The sequence below is a fragment of the Girardinichthys multiradiatus genome, chromosome 3 (assembly GCF_021462225.1).
Source record: "Girardinichthys multiradiatus isolate DD_20200921_A chromosome 3, DD_fGirMul_XY1, whole genome shotgun sequence".
Lineage (NCBI taxonomy): Eukaryota > Metazoa > Chordata > Actinopteri > Cyprinodontiformes > Goodeidae > Girardinichthys > Girardinichthys multiradiatus.
In genome coordinates this window covers 4,341,604-4,361,329 of record NC_061796.1, presented here as the reverse complement: position 1 = coordinate 4,361,329, position 19,726 = coordinate 4,341,604, and the positions used below count along the sequence as shown (strand labels likewise).

Sequence of the window (19,726 nt, the reverse complement as noted above, 5' to 3'; positions counted from 1 at the left end):
AAGAAAATCTGTTAAAGGCGGCAAAAGACTTGAGACTAAAACCACCAGGACAACAACAAACATACAGACAGAGCTACAGTGGAGAGGTTAAGACCAAAGCTATATAGGTTAGAATGGTTCAGTCAAAGTCCAGACCTACATCCAATTAAGAATCTGCATCAAGACTTGAAAAATTAAGGTTCAGAGTTGCTTGCCATCCAATCTGATTGAGCTAGAGCTATTTAGTTAAGGTAAGTTTATTTATATAGCGTTTTCAGCAACGAGACACTCAAAGTGCTTAGGAAAGACTAAGTCTGGACTTAAATGTCCGCCTCTAGATGTACAAAGAGGTCGGGGCATACCCATGAAGACTTGCAGCTGCAGCTGCCCCAAGAGGTGGTTTTATGAAATACTGACTCACACAGAGCTGAATGCCAAACGTTTTGGATTTGTATTGTTCTTAGCCATGCATCATTTTCCTTCCACTTCATAACTATGCACTCCTTTGTGTTGGTCTATCAAATCAAATCCAAATAAAATCCTTTGAGGTTTGTGGTTGTAAGATAAACTCTTGCTGGCATTATGTGGACTAACTGATTAAACATTTTTCTCATTCTAGTGTAACGTTACAGCTATAGGACAAGGGCCGAGCTGATGTAGTTGACTGCAGGAACAGAAAGCAGGCCAGGAGCCAAGCCAAGTGACAAGCTCTGACCTACAGGGAGGAATTACTGGCTTGCTGAGAGGCATGTTCAATTCAATTCAGTTTTATTTATATAGCGCCAATTCACAACACATGTTGTCTCAAGGCACTTCACAACAGTCAGGTTCATACATTCCAATTAATCCTAACCATTGAACAGTGCAGTCGGATTCAGTTATTTATTCAAATTCGATAAAAAGTTTTTCTATCTAAGGAAACCCAGCAGATTGAATTGAGTCAGATTTGTAGCATACCCTCCTCCCAGATGAGCATGTGAGACAGTGGACAGTCACTGGCGTTGACTTTGCAGCAATCCCTCATACTGAGCATGCATGTAGCGACAGTGGAGAGGAAAAACTCCCTTTTAACAGGAAGAAACCTCCAGCAGAACCAGAACCAGGCTCAGTGTGAGCGGCCATCTGCCACGACCGACTGGGGGTTTGAGAGAACAGAGCAGAGACACAAAAAGAACACAGAAGCCCTGATCCAGGAGTACTTTCTATGGGAAGGAAAAGTAAATGTTAATGGATGTAGCTCCTCGTTTCACCTAGAAAGAAAGAACAGATAAACTCTGAGCCAGTTTTCAAGGTTAGAGTCTGAAAGAGAGCACATAGAGTTTGTTACAGTTAACCTCATTCAATCGCCATGTCTAGGAGAGAGAAATGGTTAATCACTAAAAGACAGGGCTATGTGGATCATTGGTAGAGGGTGAGCATTAAGTTGTTACCAGCAGAAGCTCGGACGATTCCCCTCTCCAGAAAGGTGTCACAGGTAGACACAGAGTCAGGCCAGGTGTAGCTTCTAGGAAGAGAAAAGAGAGAACAAAGTTAAAAGCTGAAATAACAGCAAATAATGCAAAATTGGAGAGTAGTGTGAGAATGTAGCGGAGAGAGTGAAAGTGGTCATTATGTCCTCCAGCAGCCTAAGTCTATAGCAGCATAACTACACAGATAGTTTCAGTTCAGATTATTTAGTTAAACGGTGCTTATTTACAACAATGTCATCTCAAGGAACCCCACAAAGGGTCCCACTGATGGTCATTGTTATACTAAAAACCACAAGGATTGGGGGTACCTCTCTCTGTCAGACTGATTATAACCATATAGGTTTTGTGTCTTCTCAAGGACACAAAACCTAAAATCTCATTGACACAATCGTGGCAGAATACAAAGTAATCACTGACGGTTTCCATCACAGCAAGCTAGAACACCTCAGCATTATTTACTATCTACTGAATTTGTCTAGGTTATTATTGCTAAACAAATAAATACCTGAGTATTCCTAAAAATAATTGAAGCATTCTTTTCATACATTGTATATTGTTAAAGGTGCCTAAAGGTTTCAATTATCAACCCACAACTTTCTGTTATCCTGGGATTTCTTTGAGCCACTCTTCAAAATGGAAAACCGAAGGCAACATGCTATTTATGTGTCTCAAGCTTCTTAGGTCAAGAAACTGCTACAAATACTCACAGAAACTTGACTATATATATAGTGAGATAAATAATAATTATGGGGTCTCCATAAGAAATGCAATCTACAAGCCAACTGGTTGGTTGTTTTCCTTCCTACCATCATAAACATGAACAAGTGGAGTTTATCACACAGTACAGGTGTGCTTTGGTTAGATTAGACAAAGTGTGTTGAGTGTAACTTAGACGATCTTCAGAACATTTAAACATGTGACCAAAGTGAGCTTTTTGGCATGAACACTCCCGGTTGGTCTGGTGTAAAACAAACACCGAATTTATGTAAGAGGCTCTTACACACACAGGAAGAAACTGCAGAAAATCATCAGGCGTGGGTGAAATTATAGAATTTTCTTTTTACCAAACTGGACTAAAACATAACAGCTCTGATAAATATGTTCAATGGATATGTTGCTGCAAAGGATGGTGGAGGATCTATGATGTCGTGGGCCTTCCTCTTCCGAAGGCCTTAAAAACATTGTCAAAGTATCAATAACATTAAACTTTAATATAACTAAATATAGTGAACTTCTCAAGCAGACTGAAAATGGATGGTCACGTTTCAGCAAGATGAAGATCTAAAAGATATGGTTAAATTGACACAGAAACAATTCACAAGATACAAAAATCTACCTTCTCCCATGGCCATCTTAATCAGACCTAAATGCTACGAAAAACCATCAGGATAAACTGAAAAGTTCAACTTTAATGATATCTGCTTCTTGGAAGTTTAAGTGATAAAAGGGAAAAATATAACTTAATTATTTACGTGTAAAGAGATTACTTTCTCTTTACGACATTGTTTAGTAAAGTCACTTAGCTCGACATCTTTAACTTAAATAAATGCGCCAATTTTACCTGCAAGCAATCTGAAGGAACCATCTGTGGTATGCTGCTCCCATATCGCTGTTGCTTGTAAAGTAGGCTAGGGATTTGGTGTCAAACTTTCCTTCCCTTACATATACATAACCAACACCTAATTATCAGACGTTTGACCATTTCTAAGCATGTTTTTAAAGAAAGGCACAGCAGAGTTAGAGTTTTTCAATCCTATTTATTAGGTATAAATCCAACAGCATCTTATATACATTCATAGAAAAAAAACAGCACATTACCATCGACACTTGTATGCAACTGAAAAATATGTCTATTGCACGACTTCTACAAAGAGATTCATGAATTTTACAAGATGTTTCATGGTCTTCACTTCAGAAAAAGATGTATCACACGGCTAGTCTTGCTATAGCCCAAACATTTACCCCAGGTTCCTTTTTTGTTACGATGGCTCAACCTGAGGCAGACCTTTTAAAAGCCAGCCTGGCAATACACTCTTATCGTTCGCCCGCAGTTGAACATCTGCGTGTGAACTGGCATCATAAAGTAAGACACACATCCATTGCTAGCACTCGTTTAGAGCAGTGGAGCAAAAGGCAATCAAAAGGGAAGAAAAAACAAGTGAAGATTCAAAATAACTGATAAATTTCAGTAGACAAGAGAAAAACTGTCATTTCTAATTCATTTGGTGGAATTCAAGCATTTGGCTTGTCTTCAGTCACTGACGGCCCCGGTGTCACTTTAATATAGCAAACATACCCTGCATAAACATGCACCACGGATCCAGTATTTATGATACCATAAAGCGTTAAAATGCATCATATGCATAGGCTTGTTTCAACACAAACAGATGTCTCACTACTACTAACATTTCATTCTTGTGTTGTGTCACTGAAGAGGCAGCAGAGGCTAATGCATCTCTTTTTTGGTCCCATTAAACTCTAACACAGTGGCTAACAGTGAGCTGTAAAATAAAACTAATTACAAGTTATTTTATGGAAATAATTTACATTAATTATAGTTGACACAAAAATGTTCACAGCCAGTAAAAAAAAAAAATAAAAAAAGAATAAAAAAATAAGCTAACATGATGTAATTCAGACAGTTTTGTAAACTACGATTAAATACTGGAGCCATCTACTGGGTGCTGTAACACTGACTGTTTATTTTGCCACGAGTGCTTTGTGGTTGTACATGGTATCCCTCCGATTCATGAAGACAAATACAAGTATTTTTATGATGCTGAAGGGCATTGAAAGATGTTTCTGGAAATAAATACAATGGAGTTATAGACGTGGAAAATAGAAAGATCGTAAAATGCCACAACACAAGAATAGAAAATAGAATCAGGAACAAGTGGCACCACGTACAACTATGGCTGGAGTCTGCATAACATGGACTGCAACCCTTTCTTTCACTGGTCTTTTAAACTAGACTTGGAATATTAATTTCTTCAGTTGCTACTTTTTGCTTGAACAAACTCTTTGTGGGCTTGAATAATCTCTTCAAACTGTACTCAGTGGTAAACTTCCGAAACCACTGAATAACCTCTGAATGCCATGGCACTTTCCTCTCGGCACTCCGCCTCTGCTCTGAACATCAGAGAGGCTCCGTCGCTCCAGGAGGTTTGATAATTTCTCCTTCGGGTTTCACACCACCTCATCAGACTCCAGGTTGTATTCTTCATACAGCTCGTCCAGGATGGCCAACTGCTTCTCCATGGCAGGGAGGTAAAGTCCCAGGTCCCTGTGCATGCTGCTGGTAAAGTCACTCCTGTGCTCATCACCCTCCCTCGACACCAAGGCGGTGGTGAAACTCTGATAGGTGGGTGCTGCTCGCAGCGCCAACTGGGGGAAATAAAAGCAGTGACTTAGATGTAAAGGTTAAGGACAAGGCACCCTTTTTCAAAGGGTGGAGTGGTAATATGTGCACAGAGTTCCTATAAAGTTTAATGTCAAGATTTTGTCCAAGTTTGCAGTTCTTTATATACAATTTTTAAAGTGTAAATACAAAAATTAAACAGTCAGGCTTAATGGCCTGGCGATGGACAAATCAATCATGGACGGAGAGATGGACCAACAGACAGATGCATAAATTAATGCTATTGGAAAAATGGACAGACTGAACATTTTTGCACGCATGGATGGATGGACGGACAGAGAACATGTGGATAATGAGGACATTGACAGATGAATGGACTGCCAGATGAATAGTAAAGAAAGGAGTGGATAAATGGACAACAGACAAATGTATGGGCAGATTATGAATAATGGACAGATGGGTGGGACTGTCAGACATTGAGATAGGGCATAAAGTTAAAAAGAAATACAAACATTTGTTGATTTTCTACTTTCTCAGTAATACTGATCCAGACCTGGAAGGAAAGTTAAATACTAGACTTTTTGATACTCTTGCAGAGTGTGTAGGAACGCTGTGTGTAAGAACTACTTACAGCAAAAACACCTCGCACCACCCATCCATGATACTGCCTGAGAGTTTTCCCATAAGCATTATCTAGGCGGAAAGAATTTTTTTAAAATCAAGAACACCATAAAACAGCAAATACAGATACGGATCTACATATTTGAAGATCTTTGTAATGTGCGCCCTTGAACCATAGAACCAGACTTACTCAGCGCTGTCTGGATGTCTTTTTCCCCTCCATTGATCTCCGACAGAAACTCCTTGAGGAACTTCAGGCCTCGTCTGAGCCACAGCAGAGCCTCGGTTGCAGAGTTGCGTACCTGGGAAACGTTTGTCTGCACTTCGTGCAACACAATGGATTGAAGGGTGGGGAAGCTTTCAGGGTCGGACATCAGCTTCTGCTGAATTTTCTACAGAAACATGGTGGAAAAGTCATGCAGCCTTTAATCTGGAATGGATGTTGTCTAATCTAATTAAGGTCAATGATTTTCCACCAACTAACAGAGGAGAAACTATATTTATTAAACATTAAAAGGGGAATGCAAGAAAAAGAGAACACCATAAAATATTACTCCATTCTTGCTAGTTCACACTTTATCACTTATTTACCTTGGCACAATAATTTAAAAGCACATAAAGGACAGATCAAAACTTCAAACAGCAAATTGACAGCATAGTAAATCAGTGGAAAACAATCCGTTACAAAATGGGAACTTACCTTGATATTTCCAACAAAATCCATTTTAACTGGTGCAAAAACGGTGGAGCCCAGCTTGTCTGAGAAGAGAGAGTCTATGATAACTTCACTGCTGCTTCTGAATGTTCACTTTTATAGTGATAAAGCTGATTTCTAATTCCCAATGAAGGAGCTACTTATTTCTCATAGTATAGACTTTTTGACAGTGTTCCCCCTACAATTATTGGCACCATTGATAAAGATGTAAAAAGACCTTTAACATAAGTTAACCCTACGTTGTAGCAAATTTGGTGACACTGGAAAAATGACAAAAAAAACCAACCTTTAAATTTGAGAACATTTTGAAGTTGAGGAGAAAAAAAACAACTTATTGTCACCATGAAACACTATGTGTTTTAGCATGACTAGAAAAGTTTATTGAGTAATCGATTACTGGTAAATGGCCTGAACTTGTATAGCGCTTTCTCAAGTCCCCAGAGACCCCAAAGCACTTTACACTACAATCAGTCATTCACCCATTCAAACACTGACAGCAGTAGCTACATTGTAGACTGACAGACGTGCAGCTGCCATACAATCGACACCACTGGGCCCTCTGACCACCAGATTACTTTCTGTTTCCATGTGGAATAAATATGATTAGACAGCGAACCCATTTTTCTAAGCTACCCTTCCAAACAGGAAAGACAAGTGAACATACCATTCAACTAAGGGGTTCACACTGCCCTGTTATCGACCGTCTTACCCCAAATGGTTTATTGCGTAAGACAGATGTGTATTGATCTTCATAAATTAAGAAAAGAAAAGGAAAAAGTGACCGAAAGGCAATAATCAGTATATTTAAAACAACAGGGCTGAACAAGGACCAAGTTGCCACAACTCGGTCTCCATCACAACCTTTACAGACTACTCTATATCCTACCATCACAGATGTAAACTCTGAAGGGATTTATCCAGAACAATGTGCTTTGGTTGGATCTGACAGAGGTTGAGTGGTGTGGAAGTGGGTTTGGTGTGGAACACAGGAGGAATACGTAGAAAAGCACAATTACGTTGCAGCTTTAAATAAATACCATTTACAAAGCCATCCGCTGGAGGACTGCAGCAAAAAGTGGCATTTCGGGGTCAACATTTCTTCATACCAGCATTATTTAAAGGCCTTCTTTTCTTTACACATCGTTACGAGTGGTGCCATTAACTATGGAGGGTGCTGCACTGTTTTAGCACACTATGCAATTTAAACTTGCATCAAATATGAGGCGAAGAGACACTATTTTATTCATGTGGGGTCTAAGATTTTATAGAAATCCTTATGTGAGCAGATTTTAAATTTAAAACCCACAGTAGCCTCAAATGCCTTGCGTTCAGGACAGGAGGTCCTTTAATGTGACCAATTGCATAATTACATTCAGACCCATAAATGAAGGTGGATCAATTTGAATAAGGCTTAAGCAGCGAGAACAAAGATGTATAGTTGTAAGTTACAAGTTACACGCAGCATTATGGATCTGCTACAAGCTGTTAGGCTACAAGATGATAAATGGACGACATCTTCAGAGTGCTTTTCCTGTCCACTTTAAAAACAACTGCCCAGAGGCTTTCTCCCAGTTAATTTGGAGCCTGGTGTGGAATACAAATTGAGTTTAAAAGCTTGAAAGTGTCTTCGGTCAGTATTGGTGGACTGACAAAACCTCAGCAGCTTTATAAATCTATTTGTTATGAGTTTTCTGAAATGACTGGAAATATTCTGAAACCTCTGTAAATCTGAACACTTATTATCCAACCACAGTGTACCGCTGCATTTGTGGTATTACAGAAATGAAAACGCACCTGTTGCTTTCCGGTTTGTTGCCAACATATTGTTATCAAGGCTACGTGTTTATCTGCATACAGAGAGATTACTTTCTGCATGCTTCCAACAGTTGAATAAATCCTGACATACGGCACGTTGTTAAGCAGCAAACAAATAAAACTCATGTTTGTAACTCATGTTTGAGTGCAGCGGAAATTAACGCAGCGCGTAAAAGCAGAGGATGAATCTGAGACAAGTGGCATGCACAAATAACAAGAAAGGAGAAGGGGAGAAGAGTTATTTCTTCTGGAAATAACTAAAAGATGCAGATGTGTGTAATGTGAAAAAGGAGGAGGAGGAAGATTAATGTGGAGAGACTGAGTGACCAGCCTACCTAATACAGGCACTATTGCATAGCATGAGTCCAAAAACTCTTGTGAAGGAATACCATTGTCGTCATCCAGTCTCATATCACTAAATCTAAAAAACAAAAATAAAACAGATTCAAAGAGGACAATATATTAGATGCAAGTCAACAGTTTCTATTTTATTTGCCCAACTCGAGACAGAAAAAGAAAAGAGGTACAAAGTCCACACCAAGTCAGAGAAATAATTCAAGAACATCATGGAATAAAGTCTGGGACCTGAGACTGCTGAGCTTCTTCGCCTACAAATAAACATTTGGATTTGTTTTTAAATGAAAGAAATGATAATAAAACACATTAGTAACACGGGCTGGTGTTTTAACGACAGCAGAGCATGATGGGAATTCTCAGAGAACAACACAAACTCTTACAAACCCAAATATGAGAAGTGAGCCTCTCTGTGTCATGTGATAAAGAGAGAACTCAATAATAAAACACTTAATTACGATAACGTCAATATTTTGTTTGTTTTTTTACTTACTATGATTAATACTGTCTAACTTATAGTAAAATAAACCTTTCAATTAACAGTTGCAGCATAAGTTCGATGGCTAAATGAATACCCTAAACAGAAACACCACAGGCGATCCCGCAGTACGTTCATGCTGTACCTGGAGACTCCTGAGAGACGTGACTTTCCTGCACGGCGTTCTCATACCTGTGACTCATCGTGCTGAAGAAAGTGTCCACCTGCTCTGTGTCCGACTCCGATGAATTGCTCGGGGTCCTGAATTGATCTTGGCTCGCTTCTTGGTCTAAAACAGTGTTCTCTTTTTCTCTTTCGCTGTCATGCTCCTCACTTTGGTCCCCTTTGTGCAGTTCTTGATCCTTTCTCTTTTGATCACTTGATTTCTCATCATCTCCTTCTGCTGGCTGGTTGTAGTGTTCAATCTCAGAGGCATTCTGGGTAATGTGCGCAGCACGATTGACCTGCTCGCTATGAACGATGGATGATTCAACATCTGCATCGCACCAATCACAAAACAGAATACAGGGACGTTGCATGTCATTGGAAGAAATTCAATACATTTTTACTGTATCAACACAGTCAATACTTGTGAAGCTACATTAATCACACAGTTCAGTAAAGATCCACGGTTGTTTTATGCTTTGAAAAGTTCATTCGTAGCACTAAACATGAAAGCAGGGTGCAACAATAATTGTTTTTTTATGTGTTCCACATTGAAACCACAAACTTTAACTTGATGTGAGAGACGAACAAAAACAAGAAAAGTGGAATGAAAATATTTCATCGCGTTTGCATTTCTATTCTGCCCCCCATACTTTAAAGCCCCTTAATAAGATTCAAAGCACCTTTTAGAAGTCATCTAATCAGTAAACAGAGCTATTCTGTGTGTAATTCAATCTCAGTATAAAAACCGCTGTTCTGTGAAGATTCACATTTTACCCGCAGGTTAAAACATTTTATAACACAAGTAATCATCAATTATTTACCAACTTGGTATGCTTTTCTTGTAGAAGATTAAATCCTTAAAATTTTTTATATCCTCCTTTCACTTGTTAGGATGCAGAGAAACAGCATGTTACAAGGAAATGTTCATATCAGGAAACTCCGTCGGGGTAAATGAGAAACCTGACTGACCTGATGGGGAAGGATGATTTTCTGATCTGTCTGGCTCATCTGGTCCTTCTGCGCCAGAGTCGTGGCTCTGGTTGTCATGTGCGATTGTTTCTCCTGAGGTTTCGGTCAAATCTTTCCACCTAGAATGAAATTTGAAACCCATGGAGAAGTTCTGAGATGCCAGCCCTTCAGGATATAGGTTTCGGCAACACAAGGAAAGCCTTCCTTGCGGTATTATAATTCCAGGTAGCAGAAACTAGAAATGAATCTTCATGAGCAACACATGATGTGTGCATCAGATTTAGAGTAGGCCTCATCAGTGTTAAATGACTCTTGTTAGACAGAATGAGGATAAAACGGCATAAAAGAAAAGCAAGAAACCTACTTTTCTCCGAGGTTTAGATTTAAATGATTGGCAACTTTGATCTGTAGGGAAAACGAAGTACAGAGTTTATAATCATTTCAGGATCATTTGCACCAACATCATATCGACCTGATTAACTTAAAAGTCTGAAAAGGAAACGTACCTTCTGGGGTTTAAGCGCTGCGACTGGAGGAGTTCCTGGTGGACTGTGTGTTCCCAAATCCGTATTAAACGTACGGTTCGCTATCTGCATGCACTCCTCCAGAGTTTCAAGGAAAGTGGTGCACGTTGACTTCACCATGTTTCCAGCGTCTACACCAGGCTGAAACAGACAAATGTCCAGATTAGCTTAAACCTGGCTCTATAATCACAGCACTGATATAAATGTGGTTTGGTGACAGTCTGCCTACAAAATCTACACAAACAAGTACTTATGATAGCATGTCCTTCTCGCTTGCTCGATAAGTGAAAGAGCACAGAGATTTAACTGACTGCAACTGATGCGCCCTATCCAGCCGCTTCAAATGACCACCAGCTTCTCAAATTTCACCAGCTCAACCAAACGTTACCAGTACCTCCGCCGTTTCTGCCAGCTCATCGCCATCCTTCATTTTGTTTACTTGCTGGAGAAGAAGGTCACAGTACAATCTGAGCTCGGACATCTTTGTTTTCAATGCCTCTGTGTTCTCCTGAAGCTCTGTTATAATTCAAAAAGAGGGGGGGGGGGGACAGCTGTCAGCTTTTTAGATTTTCAGTAGTTCAAAACAGGTCAAGAGTTTGAGCATTTATGAATTTCTCAGCATGTATGGATTTTGTTTCTCTGTTACAGTAAAACCTTCATAAATTCTTTGTACTTATTTTGCTTCCAAAGAACAAAGATTTCTAAAAAGCTTCTGAAAGGGTCTTGAGAATAGTTGGGTTTTTTTCAGGGTTATTCTCTTACTTTAGCCAAAAATGGATATGAAAAAAACCTAAGTGACTTTAAAAAAACAAAAAACAATCACAGTTTATTCTTAGAGAGATATTGTTTCAAATTAGGGGAGGGGGGGGAATCATGATAAAAGTGGATCATCATCTGACAGTTCAGCATTTTTTTTGTCAGATAGTTTTTTTTATTGGTCTGATTTAATATTCTCATCTTAGATGTTGTGTTTCTTTCACTATAAGCAGAAAATTATCAGAATTAACAGAAATAAAGGCTTGAAAACATCAGTCTGTGTGGATTGAATCTAAATAATGTGCTTCACCTAATGAATTAAATTACTGAAATAAATTAACTTCTCACTTTTACTCTGTACTTTAGTTTAAGTCAATATACTAAGATCAAAATAATACATATTATAAATATCATGATATTCAACATTAATCAAAAATGTTTTATCATTTTTGTAGCAGCAGGACTAACTTTTGTTTTTACTCGAGGTTACCGCACTATAATCTCATGTCAACCTTGGCTTAGCTCAGTGGAAAACACAGAACAATGTAGAACAATCTGGCTAATCTGAGGCAGAAATAAGAAAACAGTAGTAAATCACACTGAAAGCAGTGCTTCTGCAAAGCACATTTAAATTAAGGTTCACACATAAACGGCCAAATCTTAAATCCCATTTGTTATATTTTCTGATGGTATTCGCACACCTTTTTCTCTCTTGGTTCTGTTGTCAGTGAGGCAGGCTTTGGCTGTGCCCAGAGCCACCAGCCATTTCTGCCTCTCTGCTGCATTGATGGCTCTGAGGTAAAAGTACTGCTCTCCTGGTATGATCAGGTCAACTCGAGTGGGGTCAGAGGAATTAACTGGAACATAATCAGAAACAAAGCGTCAGCACGACAACTAGAACCACAGACACAATGTGCAGAGGAAAAAGAAGCTTCGCTGACCTTGGATTTCACAAACTGAAATCTTAATGCTGCCTTTGCAACCTTTCCACGCATCTTCTTGAGAGTCATAGTATGACAAAGTTCCTCCGTGAAGAACAAACCAGCGAGGCTGCCAGCCTGGAATCAGACAGAGCAGTTCCTATTTAACGTGTTTAACTTCACGAGTAATAAAATACGTTTAAAATGTGAGGATGACAAAGCTTGATCAACTTGTTTCTAGAGTTATTTACGTTCAGTTAGCAACAGCTAATCAGTTGGTAAATCAGATTAGAATGACAGACGGATTGGAAACTAGCCTAACTTGCTAGGCTACGGTTTTATTTTTTTTAACAAGAAAAATTTGTTAAGCAGCTCACATAACAAGGTAACAACTATAATCATTATTAGACTGAGGAATAAAGTCCGAACATTAACAGTTAACTGTAGCTAACGTCAGCTTGCCCATTTCAAACTCAATTCAAGTGAGCTACTGGTACAGCTAGCTGCCTTTAACAAGCTCAAAGATCAAAAACACGTCCTAATTAAAACATGAACTCACCACTGATGTAATTGGTCCACTTATACAGCACACCTTCCATTGTTTAGTCACGTATTTTCAGCGGTCATTACTTGTTTATAGCAAGATGTGTGGCACAGCTGATTGCAGCAACTCCATTGGGCCCAGAGAATGTGAATTACAGAGCGTCGTCCTTGGTTTTCCATTTGGACTACGTCAACAAAAGTACGTAAATGTCTTCGTGAATGAAGGTCTAACCAATCATGGAAGACGTTGCCATTATTCCTTCAACCTACGTCAAGAGAGATTGGAGTAATTTCGGTGTGGATTGCAATGATTGGCGCTACACAGGACCAATGGAAACAGAGGAAACTGCCAATGGGCGGGGCTATAAATGTGACCAATAGTAGTTGGAGGAGGGCAGACAGCTAAGCCGTGGCCGCGTTCCTTAACAGTCTGCCGGCGGATGAAGTGATGATGAATCGGCGAAGGAGGAGTTAACGTGAACAAAAAAATTTAATTAATAAATAACAATGAAAGATTGGCAATAATAAATAACAAAAAGTCACCAGCTAAATTTACCACAGGCTGAAATGATCACATGTAGTCTGTGTGCTCTTTAAAGGAGAGCTTTATGCCAGTTTCTGTCCCAAAGTATCTAATAGACTCCACCTGCTCCACCTGCTCATTCTGGATGCTGAGTGGCTGAAGGAGAGATGGCCCGGTATCCTTATCTCCTTATCCTTATCAATCAGCAAGCACAACTCTTTAGTCTTTGTGACATTCAGTTCCAAATAATTGTCACTAAAAACTCTAGCCAAGTTTTCGCCTGCTTGTTGGTACCAGGGCAGAGCATCAGAGCCAGTCATGTGAGTTACCAGGGCCATGTTATCTCCGTATTTCCCTTCACTGTTGCAGGAAATGCTGTTGGTATACACAGAAAACAGAACAGGACATAAAACACAGCCTTGAGGGAGCCTTGTATCTAAAACCAGCTTACTTGATTTTAAACCACTTAAAAGGACCAGTTGTGGTCTGGTCTGTAAAGAACTTTGTGAGAGGTGAACCTGTAGGTCTAAAACGAACTGCAGTAAAATGCACGTTTACAGTGTTAAAAGCTGAAGAGAAGTCCATGAATAAAATCGTTGTGCGGCTGTGCAGAGTCCAGGTGCTTAGTGATGGTGTCCAAATGCAAGTGGCTCATGTCTCCCCCCCCAAAACACACTGCACCCCCCAATCCTCGGAGGTGTGTAAGTCCAGGTCGATGTGGACTTATACATCGATTGTTGAACCAGGTGAAGAACTTGTTTGGTTGATCTGCAAGATAGGCAGCATCAGACCAGTTGACCCCTGCAGACTTTGTGACTTGGCCCATGTCTTGCATTTCCAGGTGTTAGTTTGTTCTCCAGCCAGTTCTTAGCTGATTTTGGCCAACATGGCCTTCCTCCTAAACTCTGTTTTCCAGCTCCCTCGCCCCGGATTTGTCCCGTTGAAGGGAAGCATGTTTTTTTCAGGGTGAGGCAGAGTTTCATGTCCTTTGTAATCCATTTATTATTGCTGGGATAGATAGTTATTTTATTGGAAGTGATAGATCATGCTAAACAAAATGTGCCATCCTTGATTCTAAAACAGTGTATAGTGGTGCACCTCTCTCACTATATTCCGACTAGAAAAGCTTTATTCTCAGTAAAATAAGTCATCATCAGCAAATCATCTTCACCACTTAGATGCTTGAATGTCTGGATTTGCTCCTCCAAGCATTGATTCACTATTTGTGTTAACCAAGAAATTGGAACAGGTGTACCTTATAAAGTGGTGGTGAGGGTATGAAAATGCAAATTAAGAATTTGGTCAAACTAAAATACAATTAATGTGTTATAAAAAACAAGAGAAATAAGATAAGATAGACTTTATTGGTCTCACAAAGGGGATATTTACTGATGTAAAGAATTATGAAATTCACAAATTTGAAAATACGTAAATGAAGCCCCCGGAAGCCACGTATACTGCATTATCAGTGGTGGGTATTGCGTGAATGGTGCCCTGAGTGATTCTGCGGCAGCATAAAAGCAGGTCGTACCCCAATCTCCTTATTCTCAGCAGGCAGCAGGGGGCGCAAACTCCCCCACAGGCTGCATTATGCAGAAAAGCAATAGAAAATTTATTTAGGACAGACCAGTACGGTGGCCGTGGGGTGCAAAACACTTTTACAAGTACCGAAACAAATTTACATTTCAGAAATCAAATTTACATTTCAGAAAACACTTTTACATTTCAGAAAACAAATTTACATTTCAGAAAACAAATTTACATTTCAGAAAACACTTTTACATTTCAGAAAACAAATTTAAATTTCAGAAAACAAATTTACATTTCAGAAAACACTTTTACATTTCAGAAAACAAAATTACATTTCGGAAAACAAATTTACATTTCAGAAAACACTTTTACATTTCAGAAAACAAATTTACATTTCAGAAAACAAATTTACATTTATTTCAGAAAATCAACCGGAAAGGGAATGTACCATCGCCGAGGCTGACCCGGAAGTCAGCCTCAGGGCTGCATCCTTCGAAGGCCGTATTTGTAGGCCGATTACGTTACAGCGCGGCGACGAAGGCTGTCCCAATTCATGAATCATTCCGAGCAAGTGCTGCCGACAAATGTGTCCTTATTTTGCCCGATTTGAAGGATGCGTTGTGAATATCCTTCGCGGCCCATCATTTCCCATCATTCATTGCGGGTCGAAGCGGATTGGTCAAGCAGGGGAAGCCATGGCGGAACATAGCAACAAAAGCTGTAAGTAAATTGTGGAAAATTACACTTTCTGTGACACAAATTAACTTCTACAATGTTTTTAGTGCGGGAATATAACTATGTAGACGTGAAATATCTGCTTGATTTATCAAGACATCGCTTAATTTCAAATGTGCTCCGACGTGTTCGGAGTTTTCCGTTCCCGGCGTAGTAACCGGCTCGCCTCGCCAGCCCTACCGGCGGTGAGGTGAGCTAGCCCGGTAGAGATCTGACCGGACTCCCGGCACTAAGCTCCCGCTGGCAGTCATCACAGTGAACGTTTAACACAAGTGATTTCTAACAGTTTATGTTATTATTTTAATTGTTACTAAAAATCGATTTAATATTTCAGGTGATATTAAGGTTAACCAGAATAAATGGTCAGTTTTATGTAATCCAACTGTATCGCTGGAGAGTGTGATTGAGAATAAATACGCTTTTCAATAAGAATTTTTAATGAAGAAATGTGCTATATGTTTTAAAAGTTTATTTATAATTCAGTTAGCATTATAATTTCTGATTCTAGGTAAACCCGACGAGGAATACACCTCCAAATGTAAGTGAATCTCAGTAAAGAAGTGAAAAATTTGAAAGAGCTTGTTTTAGACATTTGCATAGAAATATTTTCTTCAGATTAAGACAAATGTGAAATTAAAAAAGGCTTTATTTTTGCTCTGATATTAAGCAAGATGTTTTTTTTGGGTATTTTCATATTTTTTTTTTTTAGGTACAAAGCAGCAGACGGGCCAGTTTATTAAGCTCAGGGGTGAGAATGACCACCTTTTTACCGGAGCTAAAAACTCAGCCACCGTGGCTTGGAGGTACAATAACAACATTCTTTGCAGTCAGTTTCTGTCCAGTTTCAATAACTCCTATCTTTCTAACTTTCATAAATATCCATCCAGTGATTAACATACTTCTTTCGGTTTAGGACAATTCTGGAGAAGATGGACCAACAGGGGAAGGTCACTCCCTTTGCAGGCCAAAACAATGTGGGACAATTTGAAAAAAAAAAAGAATTTAGATTATGTTCAGAAGTTCTCATGTCACACACAAATAAAAAAATATTTCTAAAAGTCTTGTTGGTTTCTCTGTTTAGTCAACTCTTTTTTTTTTTATTCCATCTAACTTTAGGATTGTAAGTATCCAGGGTCAGGAGAGGGAGTCAGTGAAAAGCCCAATGCTGCTACTTGGCCCTGGTTTGTCCTTATGGTTGAGGTGTTGGGACAGAGGTCTTCCACAACACCTCCTGTCCTAATTGCCTCCATCCCTGAGGACACTCCAGGGCCAAGCGGAGCGGTGGTCAACCAGATGGAGAAGGAAGACAGTGAGCCAGCAGGAAGGGATCAGAAAAGAAAGAGGGACAGAGATGATGGAGTTGATCAGGGAGAACATGAGGGTACAGAGAATGGACAGACTGTTTTCCAAAGAATGGCACCAAAATAAGGTGCTATAAAAGAAATAAATAAATGTGTTTTGTTCAGATTGTTTCTTAAAATTTTAAGGTGTTCTAATAAATTTCAAAATAGTTTTTGTCACTAGTTATTTACATTTGATCTAACAATACATCAACTTCATTTAAAGTTATAAACAGAATTTATTATGAAAAATACAAACAGCACTTTAAACAGAATGGGGGAAGAAAACATTCAAACAGATCAAGATTACAAGACAAAAGGCATAAAATAAAACTATGTACAAATATTTACAATGGCGACAGCAGGATCAACCTGAGTGACCAGTTCCTGGAAAAACCTCTTGAACAGAACAAAGAGGCTGATGTCTTTCTGAACAGAAAGTCTGGCGGTGTGGCTAAATCTCTCACAAGGTCAGAGACATGGATGGGATGCTGCAACTGAGACCTGTGGTTAGTCTTTCTGGATGGTGAGCGAAGCATCACACAGGTGGTCTGCAGATGTTTGTGATGCCTCTCTCCGCTGTCCACGGTATCGTCCATCAAGTGGGTTTAAAGGGCTGGCTGAATTGACGGCTGCCACATCACTAAGAGGTAATCGGAAAAATGCAGAATTAGAAGATGGTGCTCACAAAATATTACAAGTAGTTATACCCCTCAAACATTAATCTCATCTATAATATTATACTTGGCTGACACAGTAGTCATGTTCTGGTGGTACCTCCTCCAGGGCGGACACCTCAGCTGAAAGCTGGTCCTGCCAGAGAGCAACACTGACTGCCTCAGTCCCGACCTCACCCTCATCCTCTTCTACAGCCTCCTCTGGGTCATCCTCTGGACAGAAACTGATTGCAAAGAATGTTGTTATTGTACCTCCAAGTAAAAAGGTGGTGGTTCTCACTCCTGAGCTTAATAAACTGACCCGTCTGCTGCTTTGTACCTAAAAAAAAAATCTTGCTTAATATCAGAGCAAAAATAAAGCCTTTTTTAATTTCACATTTGTCTTAATCTGAAGAAAATATTTCTATGCAAATGTCTAAAACAAGCTCTTTCAAATTTTTCACTTCTTTACTGAGATTCACTTACATTTGGAGGTGTATTCCTCGTCGGGTTTACCTAGAATCAGAAATTATAATGCTAACTGAATTATAAATAAACTTTTAAAACATATAGCACCTCACCGCCGGTAGGGCTGGCGAGGCGAGCCGGTTATTACGCCGGGAACGGAAAACTCCGAACACGTCGGAGCACATTTGAAATTAAGCGATGTCTTGATAAATCAAGCAGATATTTCACGTCTACATAGTTATATTCCCGCACTAAAAACATTGTAGAAGTTAATTTGTGTCACAGAAAGTGTAATTTTCCACAATTTACTCACAGCTTTTGTTGCTATGGTCCGCCATGGCTTCCCCTGCTTGACCAATCCGCTTCGACCCGCAATGAATGATGGGAAATGATGGGCCGCGAAGGATATTCACAACCCATCCTTCAAATCGGTCAAAATAAGGACACATTTGTCGGCAGCATTTGCTCGGAATGATTCATGAATTGGGACAGCCTTCGTCGCCGCGCTGTAACGTAATCAGCCTACAAATACGGCCTTCGAAGGATGCAGCCCTGAGGCTGACTTCCGTTGTCGGCCTCGGCGTTGGTACATTCCCTTTCCGGTTGATTTTCTGAAATGTAAGTGTTTTCTGAAATGTAAAAGTGTTGTCTGAAATGTAAATTTGTTTTCTGAAATGTAAAAGTGTTTTCTGAGAAGTAAAAGTGTTTTCTGAAATGTAAAAGTGTTTTCTGAAATGTAAAAGTGTTTTCTGAAATGTAAAAGTGTTTTCTGAAATGTAAATTTGTTTTCTGAAATGTAAAAGTGTTTTCTGAAATGTAAATTTGTTTTCTGAAATGTAAAAGTGTTTTCTGAAATGTAAATTTGTTTTCTGAAATGTAAAAGTGTTTTCTGAAATGTAAATTTGTTTTCCGAAATGTAAATTTGTTTTCCGAAATGTAAAAGTGTTTTCTGAAATGTAAATTTGTTTTCTGAAATGTAAAAGTGTTTTCTGAAATGTAAATTTGTTTTCTGAAATGTAAAAGTGTTTTCTGAAATGTAAATTTGTTTTCCGAAATGTAAATTTGTTTTCCGAAATGTAAAAGTGTTTTCTGAAATGTAAATTTGTTTTCTGAAATGTAAAAGTGTTTTCTGAAATGTAAATTTGTTTTCTGAAATGTAAAAGTGTTTTCTGAAATGTAAATTTGTTTTCTGAAATGTAAATTTGTTTCACATCTTGTTAAATTGTTTTCTGAAATGTAAATTTGTTTTCTGAAATGTAAATTGGTTTTCTGAAATGTAAATTTGTTTCGCATCTTGTTAAATTGTTTTCTGAAATGTAAATTTGTTTTCTGAAATGTAAATTTGTTTCGCATCTTGTTAAATTGCTTTCTGAAATATAAATTTGTTTTCTGAAATGTAAAATGTTTTCTGAAATTTAAATTTGATTTCTGAAATGTAAATTTGTTTCGGTACTTGTAAAAGTGTTTTGCACCCCACGGCCACCGTAGACCAGGTTTTCTTTTTTCGTATCTGGTGGATGGGCATTCTTTCTAATGCCACCCTGGAAAAATTTCCATGTGGCTGATATAAAAGAACTACCACTGTGCATGATGGCATAATAAATAAAAGTGACACATAACATAACAATCTACATATTTCCAGACGGTTTACTTAATTGAAAACTTGATAAATGAAGGTGAACTTGTTCATGTAGTTGCCGTAAATTTAGTTTAGAATGTTCAGGCGGTGATCTATGAAGTCAAATTATTTCAGGTTTAGCCTGTGTGAACTAAACTTAGAGCCAGTTTCTGTTAGGGGTGAATTT

General features: G+C 38.8%; 1 protein-coding gene across 1 annotated transcript; it reads right to left on the bottom strand.

The window, feature by feature from the left end:
- Nucleotides 1–3,185: 3,185 nt before the first annotated feature.
- Nucleotides 3,186–12,864, bottom strand: plekha8 (pleckstrin homology domain containing, family A (phosphoinositide binding specific) member 8). The gene is made up of 13 exons (XM_047361521.1): nucleotides 12,686–12,864; nucleotides 12,148–12,264; nucleotides 11,908–12,063; nucleotides 10,845–10,966; nucleotides 10,433–10,591; nucleotides 10,291–10,331; nucleotides 9,927–10,045; nucleotides 8,982–9,285; nucleotides 8,293–8,378; nucleotides 6,128–6,186; nucleotides 5,618–5,819; nucleotides 5,438–5,499; nucleotides 3,186–4,832 (listed from the first exon to the last, which is right to left on the bottom strand). The coding sequence occupies exons 1-13, from the start codon at nucleotides 12,723–12,725 to the stop codon at nucleotides 4,635–4,637; spliced, it is 1,665 nt and encodes a 554-aa protein (XP_047217477.1). The 5' UTR covers nucleotides 12,726–12,864; the 3' UTR covers nucleotides 3,186–4,634.
- Between the last annotated feature and the right edge of the window lie 6,862 nt (nucleotides 12,865–19,726).

Excerpts from the sequence above, each read along its gene's own strand:
- plekha8 (XM_047361521.1), bottom strand. The coding sequence starts at position 12,725 with ATGGAAGGTGTGCTGTATAAGTGGACCAATTACATCAGTG. Across the intron at positions 10,967-11,907 it reads CAGAACCAAGAGAGAAAAAG|AGCTTCAGGAGAACACAGAG; the intron begins GTGTGCGAATAC and ends GAATTATAACAG. Across the intron at positions 5,500-5,617 it reads AGACATCCAGACAGCGCTGA|ATAATGCTTATGGGAAAACT; the intron begins GTAAGTCTGGTT and ends CTTTCCGCCTAG.